Source organism: Nannospalax galili, unplaced genomic scaffold, assembly GCF_000622305.1.
Source record: "Nannospalax galili isolate Female #2095 unplaced genomic scaffold, S.galili_v1.0 scaffold17, whole genome shotgun sequence".
NCBI lineage: Eukaryota > Metazoa > Chordata > Mammalia > Rodentia > Spalacidae > Nannospalax > Nannospalax galili.
This window is the reverse complement of record NW_008342276.1, coordinates 4,829,184-4,850,090: the sequence shown is the minus strand read 5'-3', so window position 1 is coordinate 4,850,090 and position 20,907 is coordinate 4,829,184. Positions and strand designations below refer to the sequence as shown.

General features: G+C 40.8%; 1 protein-coding gene across 6 annotated transcripts in view; it reads left to right on the top strand.

Moving 5' to 3' along the window:
• The window catches only part of Enpp2 (ectonucleotide pyrophosphatase/phosphodiesterase 2), a 123,675-nt gene that overhangs the window by 18,951 nt on the left and 83,817 nt on the right, over positions 1–20,907 (top strand). For 4 of the 6 annotated variants that reach the window (XM_008837974.3, XM_008837972.3, XM_008837978.3 and 1 more), the window contains exon 2: positions 18,764–18,866. In XM_008837974.3, coding sequence (XP_008836196.1) covers positions 18,764–18,866 — 103 coding nt within the window. Of the gene's footprint in view, positions 1–18,346; positions 18,546–18,763; positions 18,867–20,907 lie in introns of those variants that run through there. The other 2 variants (XM_008837977.1, XM_008837973.1) reach the window with 1 other exon arrangement.

Here is a 20,907-nt window from a genome sequence, read left to right as displayed (position 1 = left end):
CTTGCTCCCCTGGCCCCTGCTCAGCCTGCTTTCTTATGCTACATAGACCCACCTGCCCACGGGTGGCACCACCCACAGTGGGCTGGGCCCTCCCACATCACTCATCAAGAAGATGCCCCTCAGACATGGCCACAGGCCAGTCCAGTAGAGGGAATTCCCCAGTTGAGGCTCCTTCAACCCAAGTGTGTCAAGTTGACACTAAAGATATCCAGCACATATATGTATTCATTCTACCAGTTCTGTTTCTTTGGAGAACCCTAACTAATACTATGACCCAAAAAGAGCATGGTGAGAGAATGGCCCCAACCTGCTGTGGTGGCAAAGCGAGACATTGCCATACACAGAATCCACTGTTTCTAGACTGTCAAGACCCCTCCCAAAGAACTCCTCATGTACTCTCCCAATGAAAGATGAGGAATTTCTCTTAAAGGTAATATAACCAATGTGTTACAGCAGAATGTGCTACAGTAAGAAATGTTTGGAAGGCAGATTGTGGCTAAGCAGATGTGAATTTGAATGACTTTGTCTTTTGCTGGGTACATGAACTTAGACTTCGGTGCATCTTTGAAAATAGACTTTGCAAGTCCACTGAAAGGTTCAGTGAGATCACTTGTGTTCAATGTGTGATACATTCTATGGGCTTTATCGACAACAGCTATGGTTATAAGTAATTGATACTGCATGGATTATTTGATTTAATCCATGCAATAAGAATATGGGGAAGGCATGGTGGTTTTTAACATTTTTATATTAGGAATTGGAGGTCTAGGTTTCTCAACTTACTCCAAGCCACATGGTCAGTAAGCGTCCAAGTTCTGATTCTGACCAAACCTGAAAGTCCAGGATTTTGGTAATTATCAAGTTGTATAACATCTCTCATAAGAGCAGCAGAAGCTTAGCTGGACAAAGTAAGGTCCAGCACTTCTGTACTTGTTTGCATAACACTCTGCTGGCAACCTGAAGTTATTGGATTTAATGAACATACTGGCTTTCTGTTTATAAAACGTAATGAAAGGGCTATGAGGCTGTTAAAGGGAATAGAAGGTCAGCCTGAGCTTTTCCTGCCTTCTAGATAAATTCAGAAATATGTGTCTTCACTTCTTGTCGATGTCCATCAAGTGATTTTATGAAAGGTGTTTCTTTATCCTTTTCTTAGCCTATTACCAGCAAGTATTTCCTTTACCTGACATAGATTAAATTGCACATGCCAGTTATCTGTTGATCCACAGCAAACCTACGTTCTCTGTGTGTATTTTCTGCTCTGGGAGATGGAATAGTAAGAGCAGGATAGGTAGAGTAATCCTTACTGTTCCACTTACTCACCAAGAAAAAACAACAACCCTAAATTCTTGTTATTTAGTTTGATTTGAATACTCTCTGCTTGTTTACTGAAAGACAAATGGGCTCAAGAGAGTTTAGAGAGGGAAGTAGTAGTTACCTTGGGTTGGAAAGGATCGTAGGTGTAGAGTTAGCCTTCCTCTGAACTGCGTCACTGAGAAGGAACTCCTCAATGTTGTCCAGCCTCTGCTTGTATAGTTACTGGGTTTATTTGTTGTCAGGGGTTACCTCGATGTGTAGGGTGCTAATTCTCATCATACCTCACAGAAAACATGAGTCTGACTCTTTCACCTGCAAATTCCCACATGATCCAGTGCTTATTGCTACATCTGCTCTTACTGCTTCATCATCTCACTCCATCCAGTATGCTGGCCTTCCTGAACATACCAGGTTACTCCTGCCTTAGGGCCTTTGCCCCTAGTATCCCTTTGAAGAGATACCTGGACCATCTTTTACTTTTTCCAGGTTTCTGATCAAATTCAACCTCTGTGGAGAGAACTTTGTCGCTGCATAACTGCCTGTGGCTCCTCTTGTTTCTCCTCTGCTCTCCTGCCCTCTTCTGTTTTATCAGTATCAACTACCTGGCATTATATTTCTTTTCCTACTAAAATGTGGGATCCACATGGCAGAGTCTGTATCTCCAGTGCCTGACACACATCAGACACTCAATAAAAGTTGGGTGAGTGAATAAATGAATGAGTGAATTGATGGGTGGAGTGGATAATAAAGACATCTCCTCCCAATCTTATCATGCCTCTCACTGTGCTCCTAGTGTCTTAGTGATCTCTTCAAATGAGTTACCTGGAGGTGCACATAATCCAGATGGAGTCTGAACAGCATCAGGCTCAGCAGAAACTTTGCTACCAGAGCTGGGCAGCAATAACCCACTAAAGAAGCCTTAGATAAGACAAGAGGTCACTTAGAGCTATGGTCAAGCATGGGTCTCTATAAAGCACACTCTTCACACAACTCCCAGGTATCTTTTACCAAAATTATTGTTAATGATGGCCTCTCTTTATGCGTATAATCAAGAATGTGTACTTCAAGACTACATTCCATATGGATTAACCTCTCTGCCTGTCTCTTTCTCTCTGACTGTGTCTCTTTCTGACTTTTAAACTCTTGATTTCAACCTGTTAAGGTACATTAAAATTTAATTCAGTTCATTGCCTGGAAACTAACCACTGCTGGGATATTGAGTTCAAGAACATATGTTTTTAATATTTAATTGATTCTTTGAGAATTTCATAGAATGTATTTTGATCATATTCTCCTTCCCCCAACTCCCTATGCATTCAACTTCATGTTCCCTCCCCCCGCAAGTCCAATTTGTGTCTTTCGAATACTCTTGATTGGTGGAAAGAACCCTGGAGCATGGTCAACCCACCGGAGGGGCAGGGGAGCACATCTTTAATGAAAACTGACTCTTATTCATCCAATAACTATCATATTGCTAATAGCTCCTTATCTAGAAGTGGCACTTCATGTCCCCATCCATCTCTTCAAATTTTTGTCTAGTGGGATCTTGTAGACCCCAAACATTTCTAGTCTATTGCTATTGCTTTGGTTACCCTCCAGAACTTGACAAGAAGACCCTACTTCTGAAGACAATACATACTTGAGCCATAAAACATAGAGATAGCAAGAGGGTACTGACCTGGAAGCTTCATCTCTACTGGCTAGCTTTCACGGCTTCATGCATACTGCTAGAGGAGAAAAGTAATTATTAATCTTACCGATCTGTGAAGCCTGCAAGCTACAATAATGACTAGACTGGAAATATGCCCATTAGTACAATAGTAGCATGAATATTACGGGAGTAACCAGCTACCTTCCGGTTGGATTTAAGACCCTCTTCATGAGATGGAACCCATACCTGGCACTGTTATCAGGGTCAAGAGTCTGTGGCTTCATAGGTCTTGGGCCCTAGTGGAGAACATGCTATTAGTATTAATATTCTACTAAATGGACATAGTGTTAAAATGACTCCTAGTGACTTACTGCTATACACATAGATTAGTGTATCACTTAACCCTCATCAGACCCTCATCTACTTCTTCTTGAAGTAGAAGGCAATTGTCACAGAGACCCACAACTGGTCACCATGCAAAGAATAAGAGACTGTGGAGATCTCAGCCCTGAATGGGACATCTGTATCACTCTCCTCCCACAAACCTCAGGGATCTTTGCAGAAGAGGGTCCCAAAAGATTGTAAGAGCCAGAGGTGGTGCATGGCTGTAATGAAAGTGTTTTCCAGACAGCAGGGAAATTACACATATGAGCTCACAGCCATTGTGACAGCATGCAATGAACCTGGTCAAGCTCAAGCTGGACAAAACTCAAGAACATATTTTAAACTTGTGATCAGAAACTCAAAAGCTACTTTCTTTACCTTATAAAAGACCCCAGATAGACTCACCTACTCAGTAATGTGAGGACCCTGTAAGAATTCAATCTTCTATGAGGATAGGGCTTTCCTAGACACTGAGTCTACTGGGTCATTGATCCTGGACTCTTAGTCGCTAATGAGGAGGAAATTTCTTTTCTGTACAAGTCAACCACTTAATGGTATTTCATTATAGCAGTCCAAAGAGATCAATACATTTCATCTCCCAGTTAAAATATGTTTTTTACCTCACTATCCCTGATACCAAGGATTACTGGCACAGAGGAAAGCTTTATAAGCATTAGCTAATATTGTGAAAGATGGTACTGGGTCAGTATAACATGAATTTGTAAAACTCTCTTTTTCCTAAGTTTAGGGAAATTGTCTGACCAGAATTTTTTTTCTGAGCACATGGGAATTTTGAAATGACATGCCTAGGATGCCCAAGGTCCTGGTCACTTTCTCATGATCAGTGTTTTCTTTTGGGGGACATTGTAACAAGACCAGCCTAGAGGTCACTGTGGCTTTTGTTACCTTATCAATTAGGAAACACTGGGCAGGTTCATCAAACATTCATCAGCTCCTCTACTTTGAACTTCTGTTCTTCTACATGTGGTTGAAATCTCCGATCTTATTAGATCTTGCTGGTTTCAAAATCTTCATTGAGAACCTTAGAGAAAAGAGTGCTACTTAGCAGGAACTGGACCTTGGAAAAACTGACATATTTGAGGTTGTTTTCACACTTGTTGACAATGATAATACAAAAATTTTATGAACACAAAGTGAGGTGACCTATATGAATTGTCTGGTGAAGTACAAGCCTTTCCTGAAGACTAGCCACCTGTGAGGTCTGCTCCACCCCATGATGATACCCTGTTGATTCTTCTCTGAAAATTTCCAGTCTCAGCCAGAGGTGATTCACTGCTGTGATGGCTGGCTGTGCACTACCCTCTACTTTTGATTGTCAAGTGGCAGGGAGTGAATAAGCCTTAACTCTATCTAGCTCACAGGGCTTTTTTTTTTTTTCTGTTTGTTTTCCAAATGGAAAATATATTGTTCTTAAATTCCTACAACTATCCTTCACACTATAGTTTACTGCCACCAAGGTTCAAATTGTATAGGCAAGGATAGATTCTCTTGTAGGTTGTGATATTTGACAGTAAAATGAAACCTGGTGAAGCTATGTGGCAGAGGGCCTGGATGGCTGTGACAGAGTCCCAGAAGTCACCTTTTTTAGGGATATGGAGAGTTCTCTCACAGACAGGGCCTGGGTATGAGATGTTCCCATCATAACTGAAATACTTTATTCCTTCTATGTGTTGTTGGGTGCACAGAGATAATGCGGTGACCCTGGAGATGACTGAACACACAGACCTCAGAGTTAAGATCAGTTCATGCTGTTTCTCTTGGAATCTGAATGTTCTGGAATTTCCTTTTTTGCAATGAGATATAATTTCATTGATGTGTGTGCATGTGTGTGTGTGTGTGTGCATGTGTGTGTGTGTGTGTGTTTTTTGAGAGAGAGAGAGAGAGAGAGAGAGAGAGAGAGAGAGAGAGAGACTATCTAGCCCATGGTAGCTTTGAACTTGTGGTTCTCTTACCTCAGCCTTCAAAATGCTGGGATCATAGGTGTACACTATTATACCAGACTTCCAGTACTATAAATACAGTTTTTTAAAGTAACTTTTTTTTCTGAGTTTCATACAATACATCTTGGACATATTTAGACTCCCTCCCATGTCTATGTCCCTCAGAGCCTCCCCTCCCCCACTGGATTTCATGCATTATGTCATGTATATTAAGACTTATTGAGTCACATTTGTGTCCCCAAATGTCCCTCAGTGTGAGTAAATCCACTGGAGCCTAGCCAACCTATTCAGCGTGTCACTCCCTTAAAGAAAACCACCTCTCCCTCTCCCAGCAGTCATTAGTTGCCAATAGTTCCTCAGCTAAGGTTGGGGCTTCTTACCCATTTCTCTAGTTCTATGCTGGGTTTGTCTGGTTTGAGGTTTCATGGGTCTTGTGCATGCTGTCACCATTGCTATAAGCAATTAATGTAAGCAATTAATATTCTTTCTGATCCCTGTTCTTCTATGTTCCATAAGCCTCAGATGTAGAGGTTCCATTGAAGATATGTGACTTTGGGATGGATATCTCACAGTCACTCATTCCCTGTGTTTGACCAGTTGTAAAACTCTGTAACAGCTATGTTCCATAAGCCTCAGATGTAGAGGTTCCATTGAAGATATGTGACTTTGGGATGGACATCTCACAGTCACTCATTCCCTGTGTTTGACCAGTTGTGAAACTCTGTAACAGTCTCCATCTGTTTCAAAAAGAAGCTTTTTTGATGAGTGATGATAGATGCACTTGTCTTTAAATATAAGGATCCACATTTAGAGTGCAGTAAGAAATTACATTGGTCTAGGGGTGTGACAAAAGTAGATTTTTTCCCCCCCTCTGGGATCTGTGAGAAAGATACCATGTGTGTTTGGCTATGTTTATAGTACCACACATGAGTTCCTACTCATTGAGCAGGCCTTTAGTCTAATTAGATAGCTGTTGATTTTCCCCAAGATAAGAATGCCATTTCATCCTTTCTGATTTGAGATATGCAAACATAACCATTAAATAATTTTTGGAGCATTTCATCATGTAGAACCCCAACTCATTTTTAACAGCAGTCACTCCTCCATTGTCTGATTGCCCCAACCTCTTTTCTTCTCTGTGGTATTGCCTATTGTGTAGCCCCAGCTGGCCTGGAACTCACTATGTAGACCAGGCTGGCCTTGATCTCACAGATCCTCTTGCCTCTACCTCCAAAATACTAGTATTAAAGTCTTGCACCACTGAACCTGTCTAGCTACAGTAGATGGCTTTGTAAAAGGCTTCTTTCACTTACCATGTAGTTTTCTGGGTGCCTCCACACTGCAGCATGCATGTATTGTGAGATTGACTTGCCTGTTTATTCTGGCAGCTGAATGACAGTGCTGTGGGGTAGGGTGGTAGGCATGCACATGCCTGTCTTGCTCCTTATCTTGGGGGAAAGCATTCAGTTTTTCACCAGTAGGTATGATGACATTAGCTGTGGGTGGTTTTTTTTTTTTTTTTCCAATTTTTGTTTTGTATAAGCTCTTCACTAGGCAAGGGAAGTTCCTTCTGCTCTTACTTTGCTGAGTCTCCCCAGCTCTTGTTTGCTTGAAGGGGAACCACAGGAGTGGCAGTTTTGCTTCCTCTCAGAGAGAGAGGCCATTGTGCTGGTAAGCATTTGACAATGCCATTCCAGGAAGAAGTATAAACTTCCTTCTAGATTTGAGTTCAAACACAGTTCTTGAGTTGAAACTCAGCTTCTCAGTACTTTCCACAGGGTGTTTACTACTGTGGTGGAATCTCACGCCACCAAAGCTGTGTCCGGAATCAGTCCACCTTTGCCAAATAGGTACCAAATATCTCTTGGGGTTAGAGAGAAAGTGGAAAGAGAGGTTTGTGAGATTATAAATATTTTAATATAGTATCTCTGTGAGTAAAGAAACTTCCTAGAACCTGTGTTACTGCTAAACACCCATCTTATGCCCAGCACTTTTAAAAATATTTCATTATTTCTATTTTATGTTTATAGTATATGGCCTGTAGGTATGTAAGTGTACCCATGTCATGCAATGCCTGCAGAAGTCAGAAGAGGGTGTCTGAGCCCCTGAAACTGCAGTTAAAACAGTTAGCCACCATGTGGGTGCTGGGAATCAAACCCAGGTTCTCTGAAAGAGAAGCCAGTGCTCTTAACCACGGAGCCATCTCTCCAGCCCCCTCTCCCCCAACCCCAGCACATCTTTTTTAAGACACTGAGAACATGAGGGTAGATGGTGGAGAGTTTATTCTCCTGTACTGATAATTGGTAACATTTGTGGGTTTTTTATGCTTCAAGCTCTTGGTTACTTGCTTAACATACATTATACAATTTGGTCTTCATATTAATCTTATGTACTAAGAATTATTTCTTTGTAAAGAAATCAATATTTTAGAGAAGTTGAGTTTCATGCTTGAAACTAGCAGGTCTAGTCTTTTGGGTTCCAAAATCTAAACTCTAAGCTTGTATATTGTGCTTCTTACTGCTCCTGCTCAATGAGAAGTTGTGCATTTAATGCTGAGAGAAAGGTACTAAAAACAACCAACCAACCAAACCACACACCCAAACAAAACAAGCAAAAGCCAACAATAACAAGCAAGGGACCCTGGAGAGATGACTGAGTTCTAGCTTGGATAGTGTCTCTATATTCTTGAAGGTGGCACAGTAAAGCTTCAGCTGTGAGGCAGGTTCTCATGCAGTTACTGAGACTTGGAGAGACTTACTGGTTAAGATCTGAAAGGACTTGGTGGGAAGAGGAGGACCTCAGGCCTATGGAACAGCATGAGCAGAAATGAACTTTTCCTTATGGAAGGACCTGCCTGGAGTGATTCTGATACTCCTCAATGAAAGAGCTGGTGTGGAGGGTCAGAGTTGAGGGTGGGGTTAGGTATCAGACTCTCTCAACTAAGAGATTATTTTTAGAATAGTATTTGAATAATAGAGTTAACTTATTTTTATTTTTATTTTTGTACTCCTTGATTCCCCAGGATTCTGAAGTGACAGAAATGAGCGAAGTGGCTGATAAGATCTCGGCTCCCCATTCACAACTCAAGTACAACAGCTCCAAATTTAGTCATCACTATTTATTTTAAGGTTTTATTTGAAAACAAAGTCTAAGTATTTTTAAAAGGGATACAATCTACCATGTTAGCCCAATAACCCTGTTTTGCAGTTGAAGAAATATGGATTTAAAATAATAGACTAAGATCTACAAGTCAAGTTTCTTGGTGCCCAGTGGTTCATTCAACAAACATTTATCATTTGCCTATTATATACCAGGCAGGCCTTAGAGCTCTGGAGGTCATGGGGGTACCTGATCTCTGTGTTTGAAATGTTGCAAGGGATAGGGCTGTGTGAGAAGTTCCCGAAAGTGTAAGAACAGAGCAAGGGGAACCCATTGTTCTACATGGGAAGGGCAGGTCAGGGGAGGTCATACTGCACAGTGACAGGTGATTTGCATTTTCATAAATATGGTGGTGTTTGCCAGGGAGATTAAATGAAGAGGCCAAAGTAGCAACTTGTATTAAGAAATGGAGACATGAAAAATCACAACTTAATCAAGAAATAGCAAACACTTCTCTTATTAAGAAAACTATAATTTATTAAGCATTACTCTGCTCCAGGTATTGTATTTGGTGCTTTGCATGGATTACTTCATGTAATACTCTGAAGAATCCCAAGATGCATACACACAGGAAAACTGAATCTTAGGATGGAGAAGTAATTTACCTTAGGGGGTCATGTAAAGTCTCATAGTTAAATGTGGTAGAGCTAGGATTTGAATCCAAAGAGTCTCATTTTGATTGAAGGTCCTATGTGCCTTGCTAAGCAGTTTGGGTTTTTTAAAAAAATAATTTATTTATTATTTTTATATGTATGAGTGTTTTGCCTGCACATGTGTAAGTGCACCCATGTCGTGCAATGCCTGCGGAGGGCAGAAGGCGGCATCGGATTCCCCCAGAACTGGAGTAACGGATGGTTGTTAGCCAACATGTGGGTGCTGGGAATTGAACCTGGGTCCTCTGCAAGAGCAGTCAGTGCTCTTAACCACTGAGCCATCTCTCCAGCCCCCAGCAATTTGGTGTTTAGCCTTTGGGTCAGTGGCTCTCAAGCTTGAATCAGAATATCTCAACGGGCTTGCTATGATGCAAAGTTGCCTGATTTTGTAGGCTCCAAGGATGTGTATCACTCACCTGGGTGAATGTGACTCTGCTGGTCCAGGGATCACACTTTAAGAGCTGCTATGATAGGGAGACACAGAATGATTTTAACTTTCAAGGGACAGTCATCAGATTTGTATTTTAGTTACGACTCTCTGGGTAACTTAACAGGAATGAATCACAGGTTGACTCTATGAGGATTCGATGAAATGGTGTGGAGGAGACAGAACGCAACAGAACAGTTATATGAGGATCTTCTAAGATTTGACTAGAAGAAAGAAGATGAGAGGCTAGAGAGATGGCTCAGTGGTTAAGAGTGCTTCCTGCTCTTTGAGAGGATCCGAATTCAGTTCCTAGCACCCATATTGGGTGGTTCACAACAGCCTGTAACTCTGACTCTAGGGGGGGGCACATACCTACCCACTCACACCCACATAATTAAAAATAACATGAATCTTAAAAATAAAAAAGAAAGATAAGGGATGAAAAGAAAAGTCACTGCATAGGAAGATAACCTGGTTAGGGTTAGGGTTAGGGCACTCAGCAGCTCTGACTAATGGTGTAAACAGTTGTGTTTAATAATTCAAATCTCCAGACATGACATCTGGTGAAAAACAAGAGACAACCAGATTGCAATCGAATAAAAAGTGGTTTTAATGTTTTCACGGGAAGGAATGAAGGTGGCAAGGTGAGCTGGCTGCTCAGGTAGCTGCATCTTGGATGTGAGTGGAGGCCCTCGTGTGGTGTAATAGAGAGACATCAGGCTCCAGTGGAGGGAGAACTAGGCTAGCTTAGGAGACCTAACTGGTTTTTAGCCCAACTTAGTCTCTCATTTCACCATTTTGGAGATGTCACATCCTTCTTGAACCTCCATTTTTTTCAGTCTTCAAGAAGAGCAATAATAACTCCTCTTGCTTAGGGACACTGGAAGAGAAAGGATAAGACTCTTCATTGCATCAATGAAACTCTTGGAAGAGCAATTATCTTGGGCTAGTGAGATGGTTCAGCTGGTAAAAGCATTTACCAATAAGCCAGATAACCTGAGTTTGATCCCTGGGAGCCACATGGTCGAAGGAAAGAAATGACTTCTGCAAGTTGTCCTCTGACCTCCACATATGCATTGTGGTACACATGCCCCCACATCCATATATTAATTAATTAATTAATTAATTAATGTAAATTTTTTGGTCTTTTTGAGACATGGTTTCCCTGTAGTCCTAGCTGGCCTAGAACTCACTATATAGATCAGGCAGGCCTCAATCTCACAGAGCTCTGCCTACCTCTATCTCCTGAGTGCTGGGATTAAGGGCTAGCCTGGTTAACAAATATAATTTTTAAAAAGAAGGGAAGGCTTTGTTAAAAACAAAAAAGGGACCAGGCATGGTGGTGCACACTTAATCTCAGCACTTGGGAGGGAAATGCAGGTGGAGTTTGTCCATGAGTTTGAGGCCAGCTTGGTCTACACAGAGAGTATCAGACTAGCCAGAGCCACATAGCGAGACCCTATCTCAAAATAAAGAAAACAAATAAAAATAAAACAAGGACAAAACCCCAAACCAATTATTTGTAGTTATTTCCCCTCCTAGTGATACTCATGGGAACACACTGTGTATTACAAAACTGACTCCAAGATGGAAAGTTTTCTGAAGCTCACATACGTGGGGTGACCCTTCCCTTCAATCTGCTGCAGTTTGCACCTTTAACACGCCTTTGGAATTAAACAGTTAAATTGCATTTTGACTTTTAAAATGTTTTATTATCAGCTAGAGTTAGGAACAAAGCTGATTTATTTCCTGGGGCTAATTCTTTCAGAACCAGATTTATTATGAATTTATTATGTTTAAGGTCTCAGGTCACATTACTGTACATCAACTGTCTTCGGTGATTTTATAAACTTTTGAAAAATGTTTTAAAGCTACTGGTTATGTTCTTTATTTTAACTAACCCTAAAGTTTTAGCAAATGCGCACATATACTTGGTGTATGTGCATGTGCATGTTCGTGTGTGTGAGTGTGGGTGTGCATGTTGGTGTATGCGAGCGTGTGTGTGTGTGTGTGTGTGTGTGTGCATGTGTATGTTTGTGTGTGTGAGTGTGGGTGTACATGTGCATGTTCGTATATGCGAATGTGGGTGTGCATGTTGGTGTATGCGAGCGTGTGTGTGTGTGTGTGTATGTGTGTGTGATGCATGTTCGTGTGTGTGAGTGTGTGTGTGTGTGTGTGCATGTGCATGTTCATGTGTGTGAGTGTGGGTGTGTGTGTGTGTGCGTGTGCATGTTCGTGTGTGTGAGTGTGGGTGTGGGTGTGTGTGCGTGTGCATGTTCATTAATGAGCTGTGTGCCAGTCACTATTCACATGGGAAATTTGAGCCTTGATAACTTCATCAGTAAAATGGCAAAATATCCCCCTCTCGGAATCCTATCTGAGAATGACAGATCCTAATGGAGAGCCTAGCACAGCATTGGCAGGACTTACCTTCCCTTCTTGGCTACAACTGTGAGCAAAATTCTCCAAGTGAGACTCACACATGAGGACAGGAAGTACTCAGAGTGCAGTGGATGTATATATAAGTCCCTGCTCTTAGAACAAGTCACATCATCGAGGATTCAGTCACTGGAGGCCAGAGTTAAAGGACAGATGCTGGAGCTTGGGAGTTGGCGCTCAGTAAATGCTTGGCTCACAAGCACAAGGACCTGAATTCAATCCTCAGAATCCACGTGAAAAGAAAGCCAAGGCTTGACATGCTTGTGTAAGGTAGTGTTAGAAAGTTGGGGATAGATGGATCCCTGGGGCTCACTAGTCCAGCCTAGCCTAAATGGCCAGTCTAGGCCACTGAAAGATCTTGTCTCAAAAAACAAGGAGGGATTACAGCCAAGATTGTCTTTTGACCATCGTGTGTGTGAGTGTGGGTGTGTGTGTGTGTGCACGTGCATGTTCGTGTGTGTGAGTGTGTGTGTGTGTGTGCATGTGCATGTTCGTGTGTGTGAGTGTAGATGTGTGTGTGTGTGCATGTGCATGTTCGTGTGTGTGAGTGTGGGGGTACATGCGCATGTTCGTATATGCGAATGAGGGTGTGCATGTTGGTGTATGCGAGCGTGTGTGTGTGTGTGTGTGTGTGTGTGCATGTGTATGTTTGTGTGTGTGAGTGTGGGTGTACATGTGCCACAGTGAGTGTGTAGAGGTCAGAGGACACTGAGTATTGATCCTCACTGTTTACCTTGTTTGAGGCCGGGTCTCTTTTGCTGTTCCTTGCTGCATACACAAGGCTAGCTGGCCCATGAGTTACTGGGGATCCATGTTTCTACTTTCTGTCTCAGTGGGAACACCGGGATTACAGATGCACACTACCAAGTCCAGCTTTTTACATAGATTCTAGAGATTCAAAGTCAGTTCCCCACATTTGTATATCAAGTGCTTTACCCACTAGCTGTCTATCTTTTTTATTATCCAAAAAAACCACAAAAGTGACCTTCCCAAGATTGTTTATGGCCCCTCTAGTAATTGGTAAGTATTCATTAACCAACAGTCACACATAATACCCGCTTGCCCCTCAGTGCCTATATTCAGTTTATTTACATAGCTTCCCCTAACTCTTGTTCCTTTCTTCCTGTCCACCACAATCAGACCTTCCCTGGTGCAACTTGTTATTGTACTTGTCTGGATAACTGCCATAGTTTCCAAACCCATCTGCTGCATCCATTCTGGATTCCCTGCAAATCATATCCATACAATAAAGAGATTAGTTTTCAAAATCGGATTAAACTGCCACCTTCTTAAGCCTTCTAAGGGCTTTCCATTGCTTTCAGGATAAATAAAATACCACTAAGGTTTCCTATGAAGAAACACATGACTGGCCTCTCCTGACCCCCAAAGTCTCCCCCCAACCTACTCTTATTCTCCCCATCTTACTCAAACTGGCTTTTAGTTATGCATGAGTTTTGCCTTCATCCTACACAAAACTGTTTCAAATTCTGTCTCCTCTATCTAGAATTCTTTTTCATCTCTGAATCTAGTTATTCCCATCCACCTTTCAAATCATGGCTCGTTTGACTCTACAAAGTCTTCTGCAACTCCCCTGACTTAGTCAAGCCTGAATTCTATATCCTCAAAACATCCTTGACTTCCATATTTCTGCCTTCACCACAGTTGTAATTTTACATTTGTCTCTGTGTCTGTATCTGTGGAAGGTAGGGATGATGTCTGGTTCAGCTTCCTATGTAGAGCTGTTAGTACTCAGAGTAGGACTTAGTACATGAGGGACCTAAAAAACATCTGAGCAATGAATGGGTCTTCACAGATTGCTTTGGTGTGGGATTCGTGCTTTGATCCTATGGGGAGTAAATGAAATGCATGGACAGTTATAAATTAAACTCATGGAAAGAGGTGAATGTGCTGGTTTTAGCTGCCAGCTGTGTAATGATTAAGAGAACAAGTCTTCTTTGAATTTGAACCAGAATTTGCCATTTCTACACTGGATAACTCCTGGGACCATGCATTACCTATAAAACCCTGCGTCTGTAGTTTAGCATCTTAAGTAGCATCTGCTTTATACATCTGCAGTCCTGGACTGTAGAAGCAACTTGTTTAGCTGTTGAAAAATTTGGTCCATTTAGATTGGGAAGCCCCTTTTGCAAAGATTGTTGCTCATTTTATAAACTCTGAATTTTCTAATAGTCCTCAACCATAGTAAAATTTAAAGAGAAGACAAAGGGCATTTAAACTAGATCAGGAGTATACATGAGATCAGTTTTCTTACTTTCATATTGATGTGCTGAACGACACTTCTGAAAATCACTTGAAAACCAATTAGGATGTTTTTTGGGACGATGTTGAGCCAAATCATGTCAGTTCAGTACAATGAGAAACTGGATGTAGAAAAATTTTAAATAAGTTCATGACAATTTCAAAATTGCTAGCAAGAATGATACCTGTCAATTATATATTTCAAGTTGCACAGGTCACCTCGGGCCTTGTTATCTTAATCAGGGTTCTGGAACAAGGATCCATAGAATCTTTTCATGAAAAGATAGACTGCACATTTATATAAATGAAACCACTATTTGCAATTAAACAACACACACACTGCTGCTTTGTACAAACAGCAAAGTCAATAAAACGCCTCTCTGCGGCTCCTGGCGTGGAGATGACTCTCCTGCAGTAGCACTCAGCTTGTCATTAAGAGGTTGAAATTTAAAGTCCAACTAATTCTGAATACCATTACTAATAGATTAAAATTACATTATAAATTAGACCAAGCCATTCAATATGCAAGGCATCAGTAAATTAATTCACTGTAAATTATTCTAATGTTCTGTTTCTCTGAATGTGGTCCTTGGATGACTTGCATCAGAATAACCTTGCGAAGCATTCTTCTCTGCCCTTTAAATTCCTGTCTTCTTTCTAGCCCTAGAACTAATGGAGCAGAATCTATGGGAAAAAGGTACAAATAGCAGCATTTTTAATATCTCCCCAACACCAGGGATTCTTATGCTCTGTCAAGTTTGAGAACAGAGTGGTTTGTTAAGACTGAGATGTTTGAAACATTTGCTTACAGTGTTAGGTTTTCCTCTGCCAGAGGGCAGTGTTCTCTGAAATAAGGCTGGGTTAATAAACCATGCTGGAGGTTAAGTTTTTTGTACTTGTTCTTGCTTATGGAGCCAGTACGCCACGTGTGCTTTTCAAGATTTTGTTAAGATCAAAATCTTAAACACCTAACAGGTGAACTTTCTTTCTTTTTTAAAAATTTTATTTATTATTTTTATTTTATGTATATGTGTGTATTGCCTGCATGTAGGTAAGTGCACCCATGTTGTGCAATGCCTGCAGAGGTCAGAAGAGGCTGTCGGATCCCCTGGGACTGGAGTTATGGACAGTTGTTAGCTGCCATGTGGGTGCTGGGATTCGAATCCGGGTCTTCTGCGAAAACAACCAGTGTTCTTAACTGCTTAGCCAAAATTTTTATGTATTTATTTTTATTTTATGTATATGCCTGCATGTATATAAGTGCACCTGTGTTGTGCAATGCTCACAGAGGACAGAAGAGGGTGTTGGATCCCTTGAAAATGGAGTTATGGACATTTGTTAGTCACCATGTGGCTGCTGGAATTTGAACACAGGTCTTCTGAAAGAACAGCCAATGCTCTTAACCTCTGAGCCATCTCTCCAGCCCCTGTACTTTCTTTCTTATAAAAGATTTCACACTATAGTCCAGTCATTTTTAGGTGATTTTTAAAAACTTATTGTATGCATTATCAGGCATTTGGGTTTTCTTTGTCTTAGATAATGTAATTGTAGTTCACTGTTGATTTGATGCCCAAGGTAGGGACTTTGACTATCCTCCTGACACCTAAACGATAATGATAATCTTGTGGTAAAATCTGCTTACTTTGGGTGTGGTCATGCACGCTGGTGGAGACATGAGGATCACTGGGGTTTTCTTGCTGTCAGTCCGGCTCTACATTCAGTGAGAGAACCTGTTTCAAGGGAGGAAGGTACAGAATATCAGAACAGAATACTCAAGGTCCTCCTCTGGTCTCCAGATACATACACACAGAGGACATGTGTACCCTCACATACACATGCACATATCCCATACACACACACATAAGATGCAATTTGCTTGTGTAGATGGTATGTATATATGTGTGTGTGTATATGCACATGTATATTTGTATATGTGTATATGTGTGTGTGTGCATATGTGTGGGTGCACATGTGTATATATGTGTATGTGTGTATATATGTATGCATATCTATACATGCATACGTGTGCATATATGTGTATGTATATGTGCATAGTATGTGTATATATGTATGTTTATGTATATGTATATATTTGTATATGTGTATGGGTATATGTATATGTGTATATATGAGTATGCTTGTGTATATGTGCATGTGTGTATGTGTGTATATGTGTATGTTTGTGTATATGTATTTATTACTGCATATATGTGTGTATTAATAAGTTCCTGATGTGCCATGACCTGGTAGAAGATGAAGTTTTTTGACAGAATGATTAACAGAAATAGTGGCTGACTTGATCCGTTTGGATAAATGGTTAATCCAGTGCTGCACAGAGCCAATTAAGCATCAACTTAGCTATCACACTTAGTAGCTTCTTCCTCTTGCACAGATAGTTTGCGTGCCTTAAAATAAAATAATATATAAGATAAAATAGAAACGGAACTGTTGTTCTGTGTTTCTGAGCCTTTTTTTTTTTTTTTTTCCCAAGGAGTGCCTACATTGTCCTCAGGGTGGGTTTCTGCAATCAAATGTCAGAGACAGTCTCAAGTGCCTGGATTCTGGAGGTCTGGGGAGGCTAGAGAGAAGAGGAGGATGTGTTTGTAGACTTTGCAACACTGAAGCATGCTGAAATAATAACAGGGCCTTGATGGCTTCCTTTTGGTTTATAGTTTTCCCCTAAAACAGCAGGTCTGCATCATGAAATTGAACACACATAGTAGAAAAATCTTACATGGGCTTGCCATCTTTTAGAATCCTTGCTAAATAATCAACTCCAGATCAGTTTAGTTTGGCATACAGGCGACCAGCAAGAGCCTTGGAGATAAATTCAGTCCAGCAAGAGCCTTGGAGATAAATCCAGTCTGCTGTCTCCACATAGTGCAAAGCTAAGAGGATTCTAGAAGGCAACTGAATGTCTGCAGTGTCTTTTCTCCTTTTCAATGAGCTGTTTACTAAATTCTAGAATCTATAATGAAACCCAGGCTTACTCTGCATCCCATCATAAACAAGCGCTTGCCTTTTGTGCTATCAGGTTTTATGTGAGCAAGTCACCCCAGCTTTAACAGTCTGTGGCATGGAAGGTTCCTGTTTGTTTACATATGCACATATGCACTCTGCGAGAGTGATGGTCACTGGGCTTGGCAGGGAAAAAACAAAAAAACAAGCCTTCCCTCATTTGAATCCAAAAGGCATATACTATTTAAAAAGCTTTCCAATTTAGAGACCTCTAAAAATGGCGTGGTTGCCAAATTGCTAAATTGCTTAGGAAAGGAACTTGAACACGGACAACAGCCTCACAGGACACAGCCTTTACAAGCTAGAGGAGCATTTAAGCAGAATTCTCGCTGCCCTTGCGGATTTCCAAGCTAGAGTCACTGGCTAATCAAACTCTCCCTCCTATCCCTTATGCCTGCTCCTTAACCCCCCACCCCACCCCCAACAAGCTGACTTTTGTTAGGAATGGGTAGGGACTGGGAGGATGCTTTCTTTCCTCACACTCGGAAGGACTTTATAGTGCTTAGCTGGCAGCCCCGGTATTTTGATAAAAGTTACTTCTGAAAAATTTAACAACCTGGGGTGGGGGAATAATGCTATCTCTTGTGTGAGTTGCAATTTTGGGAGATTTCATTGTGAGAAACTTATAAAGAGTCAAGTAGCTGAGAATGTGGGGACAGGATTGTTCAAAGCTTCAGAAAAATAAACAAATGGGAAAGACAGGCAGAGTTACTTGGTTTATAAATTGTAAGATTTTTCCTTGTTAAAAAAAATCATGAAGTTGTGGGGTTGCAGGCATTGAATAACTACACAGTAAACCTTAAAATCTTCGAGCTGGTTTGGAAAGCCTGGTCAGCTGTTTCATTTTTTTTTTTTTTCCTGTTTCATTTTTATCAGCTAAAATACATTTGGTTTCTTTTTTGACAAACCGTGTTTTCGTAAGGGAGGAAAAACGGACAGACACTGTTATTGGCCACAGCTACCTAAGACAGTAAGACATCCTCGTGTTGCCAGAGGATACCACATGAAAGTGTTTTGTGTGAGGGGAGGGACCGGTAAGGGGGTGGGGCAAGGAGGATGGTGCCTCCAGCCTCTTATGCTCAGAGCTGCAATTTGTGAACCAACCGTGATGAAATCGAGCTCTGGACGAATCAGATGAGTCTGTCAACTTCCCAGGTGGGATTGCTTGGAATTAATAGACTGAACTCGGAGCCCCGAACGCAGTGCGTTCAGGGCAGGCTGAGAATACCCTCCAGAAGGCTTTCCAAGAATCCTCCGGCATGGCAAGGTCCTACCAGGTAGGAGGACGATGCAGCGACAGGGGAAGTACTGAATCTTCCCTATCAGTTCCTTTTGAAACCGAATTTTTCCCTTCTTCGAATTCAGACAGCATCTGAGGATGCATTTTGGAAGTTGCAGAACGGGTTGTTGGAGTCATTTGAATTGCATTCATGAAAGTTGTCTGAGTCCCGTCTCGCTGTGTTTGACAACTTGGTCGATCTCTTTACTTCCTCAGGTAATGTCCTTGTTCATTTTTGCGGTTGGTATCAATATCTGCTTAGGATTCACGGCGAGTCGAATTAAGAGGGCAGAAGGATGGGACGAAGGACCCCCTACGGGTAAGTGCAGCACCTATTACATTTTCGACTCTTAGAAAGTACCGTGCACGAGGCAATCCATGAGAGCCCTCAGAAATTCATCTTTAAGATGGCTTTGCAGGATAACTAACCTAACCCTAGATTTCTCTGTGATAAAGCTGATCATGTCTATAATTCAGATGGAAAGACTGCTGTTTTAATTGTAGGGTATTTATTGTTGCCACACAAAAAATGACTGACTTTTTGTACCCTGAGGTTTAAAAATATTGAAATAAAATGAAAACCTTTGCTCATAAAAAGTTGAAATAGTTGTAGTGAGAACACATACTGGTTTAATACTGGAAATGAATGAGACTGGTGTATTGTCATGCGATACAGAATATATTATTTGCTACCAGAAAGTTCTGCCCCAGGAACAAGAAAAATGGAAGTGAAAAAGGCAATGTGCTGTTTTTATGAAATTTTAGAAGTTTAGAACTTTGAGATTAAGATTTACTGAAAACTGGTAAACCACGAAGTGGAGGAGGTCTTTGAGAACTTACTGGGTTGGTTTGCATTCATTGTGTTTCCCTCTGGCATAAGGAAAGGTAAGTTTTCAGGGTGTCCCTGACTTAGTTAACAGCCAGAGTGAAAGAGGTTTCTTTTACAATGTGCTGTACCAGGGCAGAGTGGGTTTTTTTTTTTTTTTTTTTTTTTTTTTTTTTTTTTTTTTTTTTTTTTTTATAAAGGAGTCCCTTGTGCAGGCTGAGGGGGCTTAACTGACCAGGTCTTAAGCAATGAGTTGGTTAATTTCCTGGAAATTGGAGCTGCTGGTGGTTTTAGAAATAAAAATTACATTTGAAATAACAGGTACTCCAGGGGGCAATATTTTCTTTGCCTTCCCTGTCATCCTACCATGTTCACCAGTCTTCCTGTGAGTTTTGTGTTTCTCTGTATTTCTTGATTGGAGCACTATGAGAGGCCACCTGTCTCTGTTTCTTTGCCAACATGAGTTTGTATTACTTAAATGAGGTATGATGAGTGCATTGATGTGATACTAAATCTTCTGTACATCAAGTAAATTACATTTGAGTTAGGCCCAAAGGTTAAAAGAACAATATGAAAAGTGGGTAAGCTGAGGTGAGGTATGGTTTGAGGGAAAAGTGAGGAAACAGATCTTAAAAATTGTGGTCCCCAAGGAGCCAAATGGACAAAGCGAGTTGTGTTTTGTTGTGGAGGGAGGAGAGGGATCCCTGGGCTAGAAGAGAAGGCTGTTTTTATTGGAGGCAAATGCTGTCTTCAAAGCATGCTTTTTAACTCATGCTAACATTGTGACTAATAAACAGGGGACCAGGCCCTTGGTGTGGACATGTGGATCTGATAGCACACTGCTAGGTCTTTGCAATATACCCTAAAGGGACAGTTCTCTGTTTCATTTTAATGATATTGAAGGAAATAAATCCTGTTTCTTTAATGAATGTATTATTTTCAAGCTTTGCTTTTTTGGGAACCAGATCTTGATGGTCCCAGCCTGGCATCTTGGGTCCATATTAATGTGGTGATGGGCTGGTCTCTTGTGAGGTCGCTGCCCTTAGCAGAGGAAAAGCCTAGACGATTTCTATTTTTCCTTCTGAATTATAAAGAAGTTTGCAGTTCTAGTCATTCTGTTTCATTCCCCCCCTCAAATAGAAAATTTGAAAAGTCTAGATTAATGGTATTAATTCCTGAAACATTTCACATATAATAAATTATTTTCATATGTCTTGAGAAACAGATACAAGAGTGAATGAATACCAGCTGCTTCTGGAAAACTAGGATAGTCTTCATTATAATTTATCAATTAAACAGTATTAACTATACTACAGAATATTTTTAATTGTTTAATAAGGTTATGCATTTAAGTCTTTGTGATATCTAGTAATACTTTATTAACATCTACCAACATGAGGCTTAGTCCTGGGATATGCTTATACAGTATGCTTATACAGATTTTTTAATATTTTATTTATTATTATTTTTTATTTTATGTGTATGCATGTATTGCCCGCATGTAGGTAAGTGTACCTGTATCGTGCAATGCCCA